General features: G+C 31.9%; 2 protein-coding genes across 2 annotated transcripts; one reads left to right on the forward strand and one right to left on the reverse strand.

Moving 5' to 3' along the window:
• Positions 1-461: 461 nt before the first annotated feature.
• Positions 462-5,828, forward strand: LOC136217020 (probable N-acetyltransferase HLS1). The gene is made up of 3 exons (XM_066003588.1): positions 462-681; positions 1,653-1,786; positions 4,919-5,828. The coding sequence occupies exons 1-3, from the start codon at positions 499-501 to the stop codon at positions 5,748-5,750; spliced, it is 1,149 nt and encodes a 382-aa protein (XP_065859660.1). The 5' UTR covers positions 462-498; the 3' UTR covers positions 5,751-5,828.
• A 1,578-nt stretch (positions 5,829-7,406) lies between these two features.
• LOC136220064 (protein high chlorophyll fluorescent 107) lies at positions 7,407-17,357 on the reverse strand. The gene is made up of 8 exons (XM_066007741.1): positions 16,774-17,357; positions 15,512-15,655; positions 13,965-14,270; positions 12,094-12,153; positions 10,686-10,931; positions 10,155-10,265; positions 9,023-9,199; positions 7,407-7,977 (listed from the first exon to the last, which is right to left on the reverse strand). Exons 1-8 carry the CDS (start codon positions 17,341-17,343, stop codon positions 7,615-7,617), a joined length of 1,977 nt encoding a protein of 658 aa, XP_065863813.1. The 5' UTR covers positions 17,344-17,357; the 3' UTR covers positions 7,407-7,614.
• Between the last annotated feature and the right edge of the window lie 550 nt (positions 17,358-17,907).

Genomic DNA, 17,907 nt, shown 5'->3' on the forward strand with positions numbered 1-17,907 from the left:
CCAATCAACTTTACTATTCTTTAGTTAATATAGGATTCTAGTCGAGTAGGGAATTGAAACATAGTCTATGTGGGATCGATACCGTTCTTAGGAACATTTACTACTTGAAACGACTTGCTCTCTAGAGTTAGGTATATTCTATAGCTATCAACATCCTTACTCAAAAGAGACGGATTGCCTTACATATATATATAACAAACCATATAATGTCTAATTAATCAATATTTAACATACCTTAATTATATCCTAAGAAGAATGTTGTCACACAATTTAATAAAATTTCTGACATCATTTTATGACATACATATATCCATAGCACATGTAATAAATCAAAACTCTATATAAATACAAAGAAGAAAAAAACAAAAAATGTTCCATTGAAGTAACATAGCTACCCTATTTATATACATATGTATTTTAGAGAGATTTGAGAGATCTCAAAAAAGACTTTGTATATTTTCTTTGTTTTTATACAAATAGAAAAAAAAAAAATTAAAAATGTTAGTAGAAAAGAAGAAGGTTTTAATTAGAGAATACAAAGAAGAAAGAGATAGAAAAGTGGTAGGGAAGCTTGAGAGGAATTGTGAAATAGGGACCAAAAAAGAGGAGGTCTCTATTTTCACCAACATCATGGGAGACCCTTTACGTAGAATTAGGCTCTACCCTCTTCATGTTTTGCTGGTAAGTTATCTTTTTGGTCCTTGAAGTTTGTAGATATGATTAATTTAGTCCACATCGAAGTTTATGTATTAGAAGTTGATAAACTTTTAGTGTTGAAATCGATTGTATTTGGGGTAGTTTGTTGAAAATTAAACTTCGATTTGGACTAAACTGATCACATTTCATGTTTTGCTGGTGAGTTTTATCTTGGTCCCTGAAGTTTGTAAATATAATAAATTTAGTCCAAATCGAAATTTATGTATCAAAAGTTTGACAAGTTTTTAGTGTTGAAAACGATTCTATTTGAGGTAGTTTGTAAAAATTAGCAAAGTTGATACATAAACTTTGATTTGGACTAAACTGATCATGCTTGGTGGTAGGTATTGTGTTTTGATGATAGGTATCAAATGGTCTACAAACTTTGTAGATATTTTCAATTTAGTCCAAATTGAAATTTATGTATCAATGGTTTTTAGTGTTGAAAACGATTGTATTTGGAGTAATTTGTCAAAAATTAGCAACGTTGATACATAACTTTGATTGAACTAAACTGATAATGTTTGCTGGTAGGTATCAAATGGTCCTTGAAGTTTGTAGATATGATCAATTTAGTCCAAATCGAAGTTTAAGTGTCAAAAGTTGACAGATTTTTAGTATTGAGAGCGATGGTATTTAAACTAATTTATCAAAATTTACCAATTTTAATACCTAAATTTCGATTTGGGCTAAAGTGATTATTTCTGTTTATTTTAGCGGCTATTTTGAGTCTTAATTCATATATTAATCATTAAAGGGAGAAAAAAGTTTCCTTTTTTGGAATATCCAAATCTTAAAATAGTAAAAAAGCTTATATATATATATATATATATATATATATATATAAACTTGTCTTTCCTTTCAATCTACTTGCCTTTTTCTTATTTCTTTCAACTCCTTTTCCATTGTGTTCTTCATAATTAAGATAATTATGTTTTAATTTGGGATTAAAACAGGTAGCAGAGCTGTGTGAGAATGGGGAAATTGTGGGTGTGGTTAGAGGGTGTATCAAGTATGGCAAGACTGAATTTGGAGCTAAGAATGTGAGATTTGGCTGCATTCTTGGCCTTCGAGTCTCCCCTAATCATCAGTACGTACCTTATTTCTTGATTAAGTCGTCGATCTTTAAATTTTCGTACCTTAATTCTTGATTAAGTGGTTGATCTTTAAATTTTAGACATTGAGCTCTTAATTAATTATAAATTATATATTAAGTTTTTGGTGACATTTTAGAGATTTTGGTATTTTTATCTAAGATTGTAGGATATGGTATGTAATTAGTTTGACATTTAGTCAACATGGTAGTTCATACTTTAAGTAGAATGCCTAACCTTTTATTTCTCATTTTGTACCAAGATTTTGGAGTTTGTATTTTTTTAAGAATCATTGTCTTGAGGTTTATTGAATTCTAATTTTCTCTCCTAAAAAAAAGGTTCTGGTGATAAAAAAAAGTTAATTTTGAATAATATAAAACTGGGTTAACAAAAATTATTCATTTTATTTGAAATCGGAATTTATATTTCTAATGGTTCGAAAATAGTTTTTTTTTTATATGTCTGATGTAATTATAAAGAAACGGTAAAAACCTTAATCTAAACTATTAAAAAAAAATCCAATCTTAGATGTAATGAAATGAGCAATACTCTTTAAGATGAAATTAGATGTTTATAACTAACTAATTTAACTAATAATGACTTAATGTGTACGATTACAATTGATTGCAGACTTCATGTGCCAAATTAAAAGACCAGAGACTCGATGAACAAAAATAAAAAAGTTCATAAACTTAAAGATGCTTAATTAACAACAATAAAATAAAATTAAGGACCTAGTATGATTTTTGCAGAATAATATGTATACATATGGAGAAAAATATTGAGATATTGAGCCATCTATCATTTATAAATTCACATATTAAATCTCTCAGGTGATCAAGAAAGTTAGGTTTTAATATAAAAATCGGTTAATATAACGTTATTCATTTTATCTACAATCAAAATTTATGATTTTAATAATTTGAAAGAATTTTTTTTATATTGATATATTAGCACAGATAATTATAAAAAACCTTAATTTAAACCGTAAAAAATACAATTTTAGATGCAGATGAAATGAATAACACTTTTAGTATACGTTACCGACTAACTAATTTAGCAAGTAGAGGCTTAAATGTACAATTATTATTGACAAGGGCTCAATGTGATAAAATTTGAAAAGTTCACGTACCTCAAATTTGGACCTTTGAATGTATAAATTGTTACAAAACTCTATCGGTTTAAACAAGTTTGGAAGACCTAAATCATTCGGTAAATTACACTCATGGCCATTGAATTTTATTTATTTTTACAGTATGACCACTAAGTTTTAAAATGTAACATAAAAATCACTTAGCTTTATACTTTTTAACATTATGGCTTCTAAATTTCAATTAACGCCTCAAAATAACTGTTAATGACCTCAAAATGAAAATTTAACGACTTCAACTTTAATACTTGGACATTTCCATTTTGAGGTCATGAATGATCATTTTGAATCGTTAATTAAAGTTCACTGACCATAATGTTAGAAAATATAAAGTTAAATAACTTTATGTAACGTTTTGAAGTTTAGTAATTATACTGTGAAAATGAGTAAAGTTTAGTGCCCATAGATGTAATTTACTTTAAATATTGTAAGCAAGTTGAGAAAGCTAATAGATCATTTAAAATAATTCGGATAGTCAATAAATCATTTTAAACAAGTTTAGAAGGGTAACGAGACACTTTGGCCTGTCAGAATTTTTTGGACCTTCAAGTTCTATGATATGTTAAGCCTATTGTGCATGCATGTATGTTTTATATCTAGTACTTAAATCTTAATTTACTTTATTTTTTATTTTTTTTTTGTTGATATTTATAGCTTAATATTATTGTTAATTAATTTTTTAATATAAAATATATATCAGTTAGTCCGACTGGATTGGGCTGGGCTGGATTTGAGAATTATTTTTCTTACTTTGACTCAACTTGATGCAAATATAAAGCAAAAACCATTATTAGGTTTCTGATCTGGTTTATTATGCTCTTGGTCTTTTATTCATTTATTTTTTGTCTCACTAAACCATTACTTACCAAATTAGTAAGTTGTAAACATCTAATTCCATTAAAAAGACGTTATTAATTTCACATGTATTTGAAATTATATATAAAAAATATTTTTCACAGAATTAAGGTTTTTATGGTTTCTCTATAGTCACATTACACATCCAAAACTGCTTTCATACGGAGAAAAAAATATGAATTTCGAATGCAAGTGAAATGAATAACACTCTGTTAACCGAGTTTTATGTTCAAAATTGATTTTTTTGGTCATCAAGGGTTTAATGCGGGAAAAAATAAAAGATCAAGACTTAATGTATCTAAATAAAAGATCAACGACTGAATGAACCAAAGAATGAAAGATCAGAGGCCTAATGATGCTTTTTGCCTAAATATAATACGTGCTACATTGGACTTGAGCAAGATAATTTAATATAAAACCCGACTAGAACCCGGCCAGATCCAGCCCGGCCATAAAGAGGTCTAATTAGGCTATTATTGTTAATTAATTTTTTGATATAAAATATAGGGTAAAGTACGAAAAAAATGCTCATGGTTTGCCTTATTTGCAAATAGAGGTCCGTGGTTTAAAAGTTTGCAAATAGAGATATGTGGTATGCTTTTCTTACAAAACAAAGTATTACAATTATACAATTAAGTTCTGATTACAACCAAAGACATTTTTATCTTCAAAAAAATTATTCTGTTTTGCTAATATGTAAGAATAATTTTTTTTTAAGATAAAAATGTCTTTGGTTGTAATCAGAACTTAATTGTATAACTGTAATACTTTGTTTTGTAAATAAAACATACCACAAACTTTTATTTGTAAACTTTTAAACCACATACCTCTGTTTGCAAATTGAGCAAACCACAAGCATTTTTTTTTTGTACTTTTCCCTAAAATATATATGGTTGGGCTCGGCTCGGCTTGAGAATTATTTTTCTTACTTTGACTCAACTGATGTAAATATAATACGTGCTGCATTGGACTTGAGCAAGATAATTTAGTGTAAAATCCAATTAGAACCCAGCTGGGTCCGATCCGGCCATAAAAAGGTCTCATTTTAAACAAGTTCATTAGTCAATAAAGCACTTTAAACAATTTCATGAGACTAACGAACACGTTCTCTTCATAATTGCAGAAGGATGGGGATTGGATTAAAACTAGTAAAATCAATAGAAGAATGGCTAATTGAGAAAGGAGCAACTTACATATTTGTAGCAACAGAAAAGAAAAACATTGCTTCAACAAATCTCTTCATTTCAAATTGCAATTACACCCCTTTCACTTCCCTCATAATCTTTGTTCAACCCACCAAAACTCCCCTCATTAAAACCAACAATGACAACAACAACAACAACAATTTCTCTCACATTAAAACAGAAAAACTCCAAACACACCAAGCTATTTCCCTATACAACACCAAATTAAAAACCAAACACATTTATCCAACAGACATTGACTCCATTCTGCAAGAAAATCTCAATCTTGGCACTTGGGTTTCTTATTTCAAGGAAGAAGAATGGCTCTTTCTGCACGAAAACGGACACGAACACGCGAAAACCCCGAGTTCTTGGGTGGTTTTTAGTATGTGGAATTCATGTGAAGGTGTAAGAAAATCTAGTGAGTGTTTTAAGATTTTCCCATGTTTGAAAGTGTTAGAGAAAGAGCAATTTGGGTTTCTTTTTCTGTATGGGATGTATGGAGAAGGGGAAAGATTGGAGGAACTTATGAAATCTATATGGAGTTTTGCAACGAAAATGGGGGAAAATGTGAAGGATTGTAAGATGATTATTACAGAATTAAGTGTTGGTGATCCTCTGATGGAGTTTGTTCCTCATGATTTTTCATCTATGGCTTTTATTGATGATCTTTGGTACTTGAAGAAAGTTAGAGATGATGATGATGATGGTGATCATTTTCATGTCATGGGAGAAATTGGTAATGTGTTTGTTGATCCTAGAGATTTTTAATTAGGTTTAGTTTGCCCTTAATTATTATTATTGTTATGTTCCATGTAATCTTGAATTAGAAAGCTATAGATTTCTATTTATTTTGTAGTTGTTGAGAAATTCTATTATGATTCGTGTTTTATTCTATTTAATTTGTTGTATAATCGATTCATGCTGTAATATTTCGACTTTAGTTTTGGTCATTTGGTCCGATTAATGGGATTAATGGGTTTGAGGTCGTTCAAATGACCTCTCTTTCAGTTAAAGTTTATTGTGTACGTTGAGATTTGATTTCGAGATTTCTAACTTAAACAATTTTGGATTTTAATACTCTGAGCCAACCTTAATTATTCGTATTATTATTATTAGTATAAATTGAAATTCTGACATTTTTAAAAGTTACAAATGTCAGCTATTTACAATCCCAGAATATTGCATTTAAGAATGATGATGGTGACAGAAATTATTTGAATCCCACGTTGAAAATGGAAAGAAATTAATTAGGTTATATTAATAAAGTATGTTTCTAATACATCTAAATGTGTTTTAAAATCGTGAGACTCATGAAATTGGACTTGAGCCAAAACGAACAGTGTATACATATTAATGAGCCACAGTGTTATAGTTGTTAGTAGGGCCAACTAATATTAGTAAAATGTGTTTCTAATACATAGAGACACATTTTAAAGACGGACAATATCGGACCACATTGTTACAATTGGTATCAGAACCGACTCTTCACGTACGATGTGTTAATCCGGGAAGCTTGTGGGCATGTAATGACCCAATCTGAGGGGAAAGCGCCGAGGTGAAATCCTAACCAAGGTTGTGACCTTAAAAAATGAAGATAGAAGCATGAATGAATCGTATATACATTTCAAAACCGTGATTTGAATCAAAATGAATAATATCTACATGTTATTCAGCTAGACTAAAGAGATTCTGCCCATCTCCTATATACTAATTATCATAATCATTACTGCAGCTAACTATGTTGCATGGACACGGGTATGGACAGACACAAGAAACATTATTCTTAAAACATAACCCTCATTAAAGAGCCTTCGGAAAAAAATGAACAAGGACACAAATCAGACATGAGCATGGACAGGGACACGGAAATGGACACCGGAAGCATTATTTCTAAAACCTTCATAAAAGAGCCTTCAAACAAAAATGGATAAAGACTCAAATCGTACATAGACACGAAACGTAGAAACTTTGATATGGTAAATAATGATTCTGGCCCTAGTAAGCTTATAACTAGAACCCAGTTACCTAGGCCCATTAAAGACCAAGCATCAGCACAACCCACTTAAAAGGCTCTCTTCAGAAGGATGGATCAATGAGGCACGTGAATCAGGAAAAGCTTCGAATTTCAAAAGGCACGCTCAATATTGCTTAAACACGGAATAATAGAGTCTGAAGCCAATGGAAAGCTGACATGTGTACATAACACAAGCCCACTTGTAAGTAATATTTGCCTATTCATAGTTTAGAACTCAGAGCTACAGGTACGTGATTAATTACTCATTCTCTCTTACTCAACTGCTTTCAAGTTGGTATTCTTCTCTAGATACCTCACTGACTTAAGCATCTGAGAGGCTTTGCCAGACTCCGACCCCTATCTGGCCGTTTATTGTATCCTCAGATCACTGAAAGCTGTTTACAAGGAAGATTCTGATATTCCGATATCAGTTACTAAAGAAAAGTGTCCATGCAACATTGACAACCAAAGATTAAAAAATAGTGTATATATAATTTCTTTCATCTTTACCATAGAAAGAACTTTACAAATTGACTTTGTGAGTACAAATTCTTCACTGATTTTCAGAATATGACAATTAAGTAAGTTAATTACATTATTGGCTGCATATTCTTCTTTTCAAGACTTGGCTTTTGATAATTTAGCAGCACTTCTTTTATCTGATCTCCATATTCTTCTTTCTGACACTATTTTCCATGGTTTTGATGTTTCCAAATCCAGCTGAACATCCAACTTACTTGGATCAAGTGATAACCTCTGTTTTATAAAAGAATTTAAGTCCATTTCACTTCCATTTTTCATCACATTGCCATCAAAATTGCTAGAAACACCACTAGTAATTTCTCCAGACTTGTTTCTCAAAGATTCAGTAGTGTCTGGATTCTTATTCATGTTTAAGAATCTCTTTATGCTGTCGAGTGCTGGATCGATCATGTCGAAAACCCCCGAAACCCATGATGCATCATCCACAACTTCAGTCCTCTAATATCATGTAAACAAAGGGTTAATTCAATTTAAAAAGACACCTTAAAGGGTGGGATTGACTCGCACATATAAAGAGTTATATAGCTCTCTTATATCGCAATGTGGAATATTTAACAGAAACGTTTCTGGTCACATTTTCATAGTTTAAGAAAATTGGAAACTTGTTTTTTAGAATTTGAAAACTTGTTTCCTGATATGTAAAGTGTTTTCAGAAGTGGATTAATGGTAATTACATAATCAGAAAATCTCCTAATATTTTCTAATATCATTATAGTGAAAAATTCTCGTTTTCACTCCATTATACAACTTGTATGTATATATATATATATATATAAATTTAAATATATATCCTTATAATTTAAACTGACTCATATACTTAAAATATTTGGGCTGTGTACTTGTCCAGATTATCTAATTGGCCCTGAACTTTGGAGATATCTCTTTAATACTCTCAACTTGCTTAAAATATTTAATTAGCCCCTTAATCCATGTGACAGAACAATAGAAAATTTGGACAAGTTAAAACATATATCACTTTAAGTACGATTCAAGAGGCTAATAACTTAATAAGTCATTGTAACTACTTCTTGGGTCAATAGGTTACTTTAAGCAAATTTAGGAGATCAATAAGTGATTGTAAGCAATTTAAAATATTTAATGAGACATCTCCAAAGTTCAGGGCGAATCGAATGATCTGGACAAGTACACAGACCCCTGAAAAGCATACCTATTCCTTTATTATTTACACATTTTCCCCACATTTTTGTTTCTTATACTTTTTTATAAATATAGCTTCTCGGCTTTCATTTCTGTTTTAGTTTCTACATCCGTTTCTGTTTCCATTTAACATATCATGAGTGCTAGGAAGCACCGATACTTCTAGAAGGTTAATGTACGAGTGTTGGATACTCTGGGAACACGCACCCGACACTCCAAAATAACTCTCTTCTTTTTTTCGTTTTTTAAAATGGGGACACTTCATACTCAAATGTAATGTTAGGGCAGAAAATACAACAGTCAAAAGAAAATTGCAATTACTAACCTGCTGAAAGTAAAGGTTACGAATTTCTTCAGCACGATCAGAATTTCCTTGATCCTCCTCAAATTGAGCCCATGTCATCCATGTTATGTAGCTCTGAGAATTTACGTTCAATGACGTTCTAAACAATCTACGGGCCAATGATAAGTTACCAACTCTTTGTTCTAAAACACCCCAAGCCTGCAATTTCATAGTAATTATACACATACACATTAAGTTATGGAATAACTGCAAAGATAGGTTTTGTATATATTCAGCTTTTCCAACTTGCAACTAAATGGTGACAGATTTAGGATTCACTTACAGGGGTGCTTCTGGTGGTCTTTCGTGATTTTATGGGTGCTAAATTGATATTTTTTTAGTGTTTTTACATAAAAAAATCAAAACCCCATGCACAGTTTTCATGGAATTTTCGTCGTTTTCCGGAGATCAGTGGATGCTCAAGCCCCTCTGAATCCGTCCCTGTAAACGTCTAATGATTCCATAAACTTTCAAAACGAAACTTTTGTTTAAGGCTTGATACATCCCCAGCCCACTCACTGTATTTGTCCAGAAAACAACTACTACTATACTTTGGAAACGTGCTATTTTCCGTTTGAACTTAGACCCTCCTAATTCCACTGCCAGAACAAGTGGAGATTTTGGACAATTTAAAGTGCATATCACTTCAAACAAGTTCAAGGGCCAATAGATTACTATAAGCAAGTTCAAGGAGCCAATTGGTTACTTTAAGAAAGTTCAGTAGTCAATGGATCATTTTAAGCAAATTCAAGAATAAATATGATGTTTTCAAAGTATAGAGTTGACTTTTCTAGACAAGTGCAAAAGACTAAGATGTATTAAGCATTTACTTAATCTTCCATGGCTAACCCTTTATTTCCATGTTTCAGTAGGACACAACACAATACTTACAGTTTAAGCACGTTGAAGTGATAAAAAGGTCATTTTAAACAAGTTGAGATGGCCGAGAAATGTTTTAAGCAAGTTGAGGTGACGGAAAAGTCATCTCAAGCAAGTTGGTGTAATAGAAAGGTAGTTTTAAAAGTTTGAGTGCAAGTCGGAAGAATTGAATATGTATTAAGCCGCAAAGATAATTAGACAGAGCAGAAGATAATATTGTCTCCTTATTCATTACCTGTAAACACCTAGCAGCACTTTCACTGTTGGAATTAATTGAAAGAGCTTTCTGGTATAAATCTCTAGCAATGGGAAGATTTCCTTCTTTCCATTCCATCCATCCCCAACCCTAAACATTTTGAGATTCTAATTAGTCCATTATTCTCCAACTATTATAAATGGAAAAGAAATGTCATAAATTTTAAATTCATAATGAGAAAATAATACTGCTTAACTTTGATTTCATCTATAGTCCTTTTGTCTGAAAACCAACAAATACATTTACCGGAAATGCCACGTGGATGACACGTCATCAAAATCTTGCCAAGTGAAAATAAACAGCGGCATGTCATCCACGTGGCAGGATTTTGATGGCATGTCATCCACACGGCATTACCAATAAATATGTTTACCGGTTTCCGGACTAAAAGGACCGGCTATGGAAGAAACCAAAATTAAACGGGGATTGGGTTTTAACATTTCTGTCCCATTTCTGATTGTTGAAGGACCGTAACCCGGGTTCTTAAAAATGCAGGATAAGATGTCTTACAATCCATACTGGTTGGTGCCTTGGGTCCAATTCAGATGCTTTCCTAAATAAAGCTCGAGCAAGATTTGCAGTAGAGTGTTTATACTCCAGCAAAGCAAGAGACTGAAGTAGAACAGGATCCCTTGGATTGAGTGCATGACCAATCTTGAAGAGTTTTCTTGCCATTTCAATGTTGCCGATATTAGATTCAAAAACTCCCCATACATGCCAAGCAAACCTATTCTTAGGGCTAGCTTGTATAGCTTTCTGCAAAGATGTTGATTCAGAAAGAATGGGAAAATTATAGTACACGTCTATTAAGAAACAATATACATGAGAATGTATTCTAAACTTGTAAAAATATAGGCCTAATACATTTGTTGCCCTGTAATACGCTGCCCCCTGAATTTTTAGAAGTTCTAAATGTCCATATTATTGTCCAATTGTATTCAATAACCCCTATTTCTCAATAGAATTGATTGGATGTAGAAAATGGGAGACACGCTCCGTCATGTGTCAAAGTGATTGCCACGTGTCAAAAAGAAAATAATAGACAAATAATTAGGAGTTTTTGAAAGTTTACGGGGCAGTTGAAATTTTGGGGTTATTGAATGAAATTGGACAAGAATAGAGATTATTGAATTTAATTGGACAAGAATAGGGTCTATTTGGAAGTTTTGAAAGTTCAGAGGGTAATTAAAGTTTTAAGCCAAAGTACAGAAGGCAACAAATGTATTTAAGTCAAAAATATAATTTGACTTTAATCTCATTCGTTTGATTAAGCAATCAAAATCCCTATGATTAAGGAATACAAGCTGTACAAATCTGTAACAAAAGACATTACAAGTTCTGTTCAACACAAGTATAAACAATGAAATAGGCCTAATATATCACTACTAGTCCGTCCAAGTTAAGCATATTGGACTTCCAAACTTTGAAACAACCGGTTAGCCTTTTGAAAATGTTTGAAGTGATGTGACTAACCCTCTAAGTTCTACATGGAAGAGAAAAATGGAGATTTGGAGAAGTTAAAACACATCAATTTAAGTAAGTTCAGGGGGTCAATATGTCACTTTAAGCAAGTTCAGGGAGGTCAATAGGTCACTTTAACCAAGTTCAAGGTATCAATAGATTACCCCAAACAAGTTCAGGGTGTTAATAGGTCACTTTAATCAAGTTTAGGGTCCAATAGGTTACTTTAATCAAGTTCAAGGAACCAATAAGTCAATTTAAACAAGTTCATAAGGCCAACGGGTTACTTTAAGCAAATTTAAGAAGCTGATGTGACATCTCTAAAGTTCAAGGAGCCAATCACATTACTTAAGTTGTCTGATGTATTAAGCCAATAAAATATATTGAGGGATGAAAGAAGAAACTGCAGATCTAAATGAGTAAATGAAAAAAAGACCATGGCCATATAAAAGAATACCTCAAAAAGTTGCCTAGCAGCAATGTTGTTTTCCAGTTGCATCTCCACTTGTGCCCATGCCTAATGACAAATTAATAGAATGTATTGAATACTCTGTTGGAGAATTATAAGATAAAATACTGAACTATAGTACTACTAAGATTATGCGCTTTAACTTTATGTGTGATATAAAAGTTCTTGAATTTTACATTATTATAACATTAAATTATTAAAGTATAATCAAAGAAAATCCATTTAAAAAGATTCATGAAATGATGACCTGGCCATAATTTATGGTAACATGGATTAAAAAAATATTTAATGATAAAGTCAAACTTGTCCAGTTATCATTTCGTTAATTTTTTAAACTGATTTTCTTTGATTTGGACTTTATTATTACAATCATAGTTGTTAAATCGAGATTCGACTCGTGACTCGAAATCTCATTTCACGAATCGGGACTCGTGAATCGAATCGAATCGTAAGATTCGGATCAAATTCAAAATGCTATAAAAAATAAAATATTAATCATATTTAACTTTAAATATTAGTCCAAAAATGTAATTTTAATATCTAAATAGAAATTATAAAAGAAAGTAGAGACAGACCGAACATGGAAAATAGAAAGAATAAAGAGTAGAAGAAGATAATAATAAATAAATAGAAAAGAAGAGGGAAGGTTTTGGAATTTGTAGAGTGAAGAGTCATCTAATTGAAACTATTTGTGTTTCATAACTTGTGTACGTTTTTTTTGTTTTGTTTTTATAAAGTGAATAGTCATCTTCCTCTGCTGTACATTTTTTAGTTGTTAAAAATTGATTTTTTTTTTTTAAATGGTGGCCTGAATTGACCGACTCGGGTGACTCGGTGAATCGGCCGAATCGGTAGTGACTCGGCCGATTCATGAAGCTTCCGAGTCGTACCATAGATACGACTCGAATTCTTCATGAATCGAATCGAATCGTACGAATCGACTCGTGACTCGTACGATTCTAACAACTATGATTACAATAAGACATAACTAGCCCCACGTACTTGTTCAGAAAAGCCAATTGCCGCCATATACTTTGAAAACATCCTATTTACCCCTGAACTTGATGAAACTGGCCTATTGACCCCCCAAAGTCCATGTGGCAAAACAAGGGGAGATCTTGGCCAAGTTGAAGTGCGTATCACTTAAAGCAAGTTCATGGCACCAATAAATCTTTGAAGCAAGTTCAGGGGGCCAATGGTCACTTTAAAAAAATTGTCAATAAGTCACTTTAAGCGTTTAGGAAGTAAATAGGACCTTTCCAAAATATAGGAGGGAAGTTAACTTTTATGTACAGGTACAAGAGGGCTAGAGATGTCTTGAGAGCATCTCCAAGAGACTATTAGTCTCTCTCTAAAAATAATATAAACAATTAACTCTTAGCCATTTAAGACATTAAAATACATATCATCTCCAACAATTATTCCTAGTACTGACTCTTTATTTGTTTTTTTATCATTAGAATTACTATGCATTGATATATTCACCAATAATGAGAGGAGATATACTCCTCGATAATAAATTATTAATAGAGTGGGTTAGGAGGCGAGAGAGGCTACTCTAGAGAGGGAATAGAGACTCTTAGTGATTCGAAGAGGAACTAAAAGGCTCTTGGAGTTGGATTTTGCCACAAACTCCTCAAAATTTAACTTAAAAGTCTGACAAAGGAGTTTCTTGAAGATGTTCTAAGCCTTGCAATAACGTAAAGTTCGAAGAATTTTATATCATGAAATAAAGTTTACCTACTATAATATTAATAACAATATAGTTCAGAGCCATGAATTACCCGAGAATTATATCTAAGACAAGAAGTTTACTTTGCAACAAATGAGGATAATTAGCTAGGATGCAGAGAACTTACAAGCCAACTGGCACAACTTCTTGGATTACACTTAGTAGCTTGTCTGAATAATTGACGGGCTTGCTCAAATCGCTTTGCTTTAGCTTCCAACATTGCTAGTGTTTGGTATATATACTCATTTCCACCACTAAACTTAAGGCCTTTACCAAGCAATTGTCTTGCTTTCTTAACATTCCCCTGTTTTAGCTCTAGAACTGCCCAACCATGCCAAGCAGCAACATGTCTTTTGTCAGCAACTGTGGCTGCATCAAACATTTCCCTGGCTCTCCTTATATTTCCCATCTTATTTTCCATAACAGCCCAACACTGTTACAATTCACATGCACTTGTTAGCTTTAAACACAATCCTGTACCCATATCACTGGTATCACTATTGTTAATATATAAACAAGACAGAATCAATAGGCAATTTGTACTTAGGCAAGCCTATATGTTATGCATATTTATCTCACTAAATTCAATTAAGAGTATTATGTTTCAGTATTGACGTACTGTTAGATTTCCACATTACTTAACTAAGGAGCTATATGGCTACTTATATATAAGAGGCAATCCTCCTTCATTGAGGTATCTTTTTGGGGGTGAGTTAAACCTTTATTTACATAGTAACGGAGCCATATATTCAATGTTAGATCATCAGTTGTCAGTTGATATTTGCTTAGAATGTTCTAAATGGTCTGGACCATGTAATACACAAGAATAGATGGAATAGAGTAAGAGACTACATGAATATATTTTACTTAAGAACAATACATATATATACAAAGTTCTCCTTCAATCAAGGAGACATTGTAGGCCCACAGCAGCCTACAACAGTTCTATACCAGCCTAAGCATGCTTTAGTTGACTTAGGTATGCTTACATTTATCACATTGAATTATTATGTAACAGTCTAGGCGTGAGAAGAGTGTGGTAGATATCCCACATTACTTAATTAGAGACTTATTTGACTCATATATGTGAGGGCAATCCTCTTTCTTTGAGTTTTCTCTTGGGTGAGTTGGGCTTTATTTTTATTTACATGATATCAAAGGCTTGTATTCAATATTGGGTCTTCCAGATGGTTCCGGGTGTGAGAGAGTGTGTTAGATACCCCTTATTGCTTAATTATAGGCAATCTTCTTTAAGGTACTTTTTGGAGCGAGTTAAGCCTTTATTTTACAGGTAGGAAAATAAATAACATCACAGCCAACACTAATTGCCTGTTTCTCAATCCCCAACATCACGCCAATTGGTTCAAAAATCAAACTAGATTTTGATTCCAATTTCAAAACTAGACAATCTTCTCATGGAACATAAGAAATAAATTCAGGAGTGAGCTAGTCAAACAATTTCTATTCAGTCTCTCACACAATATAGAAGTAATGAACACAAACTAGTAATCAATCAGTATCACTGAATAAAGATGATGGATCTTTCAATTCTCAAACTTGTGTTTACCATTAGTAAAGCAATTGAAAATCTGAATTCAAGGCATGTAGATTAACTACGACAAGATTCAATTTTCAATGTCAAAACCTAGAGAACGTAAATTTGAAATCACTTACCTGCCAAATGTAGGCATTTTCCCCTTGAGTTGCCTGGCAACCTTTCTCATACACAGCTCTAGCTTCTGCTGTTTTTGATTGCTTGTTTAGTATCTTCCCCAATGCAACATATGCCCTACCATCTTCCGGCCAATAACTGATACACTTCCAAAACCAAGAATACAAAATTCAATTTCAAAGACGGTTATAACACTTTTAAATAGTGAAACTCAGTCCTAACTATCCAAAAATCTAATCCAAACTCTATTTAACAAATTCCTAATCACTAATATCAAACTCCTCCTAACACACTAATATCATGTTAGTTTTGTGAAATGTACTTATAGCCTTTATTAAAGATAAGATGTTAAAATATGAAATGTAATAGTCTACGATTTACTTAAGTTGTTTAGTCCATAATTTTTGTTCTATTCAACAATTTAGTCCTTATAAAAGGATTAGTCTATTTAATAATTTAAATATTTCAAGACTAATTTTTTGAACATGAAGTTAAAGACTAAAAAATCTATTATTAAAATATGAAGACTAAGCAGAGTGTTAAGTAAAAATATGAAACCTAATAAATTATTTATCCAATTTTATTGACATGTGAAAGTATGAAAAAATATAATAATAATTTTTAATAAATGTGTTATTTTTAAATTTTAAATATCTAACTCAAAAATTTGAATAACAATTTTGTGTGAAGCCAAAAATAATAAAACACTATATATCATTAAATTTGTGTTATATTAGTCAATCTCGAATTAGTGTTAAAATGAATCAATCTTAATTTACGTATCATAATTGTGTTAATCTAATCGAATTAATGTCGAATATGTATCGTGTTTTCGAGTCACATACAATTTAATGATTTTTAAAAATATATGAGGATACTATATATCATTTTTGGTTTAATATCACTAAATGATCGGATCATGTAAGAAATTGATTTGATATTCTGGTTAAAACAAAAATAATAATTTTAAATATTTTTGTTATTTTACGTCATTTCACCTAAAAATTAACATTATACTTTGTCTATTTCACGTTATATAATGGATTCGTGTGTACTCTAGACTAAGAATTTCCTAGATAGAAATGTTACACAAATAATATTCTTTTATAATTAAATCGATCATTTAGACCGAGATTAATACTAGTTCCTATATTGAATTTAGACGGAGATTAATACTAGTTCCTATATTGTAGAAATTCTCAGGTTCGATCTCGAACTAGCTTAAATGTTTAAAACAAATAAAATAAATTTAGTTCATATGTACCTTTTCAAGTATCTCTTCTGCTTCCACATATCTATAACGCCGCGCTAGAACCTTGGCCTTATACAAAGCCAAGTCCATATTCACTATAAGAGGCTTCGCCTGAGAAGAACCTGAATCCACTCTCTCCGGTTCAAAAATCGGCAATTTCTTGGCAAACTTCTCGAGACCGGAATCGATGATACCTGACGACTTCTTCTTCTTCTCCTCCTCCTCATCGCCACTCCTTTGGCCGGAATCTTCGCCGGTAACCTCCACATCTGGCCTGCGGACAACGAGCAGATCTTCCAAAGAATTTTTCTCCGATTCGATACTGCTAACATTTTCTTCACTTAATTCTCTGCTTTTCGACGGTGATTCGGGGGAAACTGGTGGCCTTTGATCGATAACTGGAGAGAATTGCTTGGAGGATGACGGAACTGTGACGATCTGCTTCTTGGTGAGGCTTTTAAATGAGAATTTGGGAGTGCCATTGATGTATTTCTGTTTAGGGTTTTGAGAAGAAGTGAAGAGACTGAAACTTGATTTTGAGGTGGAAGAAGCAGTAGTAGAGGGAGGAGGGAACAAATGCATTTTTTTTCTTTCTAATTTCTGATTAACGGATAAAACTGTTCCTTTTTTGTATGGAAGAGAAGAATGTTGGCGGGATTTATGGAAATGACCGGTATAACCTCCCTTTTGTTTTAGATGGTGATTTTTTTTTTGAAGAGCTTAAAGTGTGAAATTTGATTTAATATACATATATAGAAAATATTTATTTTTTATTGTATAATATTGTTTGTTTTTTTAGAAGAAGGATAATTATAGAAAAATAATATGTCTTGATATAAATAAAATTACAATCCAAACTTGAATCTACATCTCAATATCATAGATCGTGATAAAATAATAATATACATTATTTGAGACTGTTTTTGACACAACAATAAGAAATACACACCATCTAGAGAATAGACTTTATAGGCCCTGTTTGGAAATTAGCTGTTAGCTGATTACATTAGCTGATTTGACTAGTTGTTTGTGTAGACCTGTTTGGTAAAAATTAGTTGATTGATAATAGCGGTTTGTGAAAAAAGACGAATAAGGGTATTTTTTTAATACATAAAAATATACATAAAATAATTAGGGTTAAAGAAG

Source organism: Euphorbia lathyris, chromosome 2, assembly GCF_963576675.1.
Source record: "Euphorbia lathyris chromosome 2, ddEupLath1.1, whole genome shotgun sequence".
NCBI lineage: Eukaryota > Viridiplantae > Streptophyta > Magnoliopsida > Malpighiales > Euphorbiaceae > Euphorbia > Euphorbia lathyris.

What these genes read in the sequence shown, in the direction of transcription:
- LOC136217020 (XM_066003588.1), top strand. Translation starts at nt 499, where the DNA reads ATGTTAGTAGAAAAGAAGAAGGTTTTAATTAGAGAATACAAAGAAGAA. An exon ending in ACCCTCTTCATGTTTTGCTG is followed by an intron (nt 682 to 1,652) that starts GTAAGTTATCTT and finishes GGATTAAAACAG; the next exon opens with GTAGCAGAGCTGTGTGAGAA. An exon ending in CGAGTCTCCCCTAATCATCA is followed by an intron (nt 1,787 to 4,918) that starts GTACGTACCTTA and finishes TCATAATTGCAG; the next exon opens with AAGGATGGGGATTGGATTAA.
- LOC136220064 (XM_066007741.1), bottom strand. Translation starts at nt 17,343, where the DNA reads ATGCATTTGTTCCCTCCTCCCTCTACTACTGCTTCTTCCACCTCAAAA. An exon ending in CAGAAGAGATACTTGAAAAG is followed by an intron (nt 15,656 to 16,773) that starts GTACATATGAAC and finishes TGGTTTTGGAAG; the next exon opens with TGTATCAGTTATTGGCCGGA. An exon ending in CTGCTAGGCAACTTTTTGAG is followed by an intron (nt 10,932 to 12,093) that starts GTATTCTTTTAT and finishes ACATCTTTGCAG; the next exon opens with AAAGCTATACAAGCTAGCCC.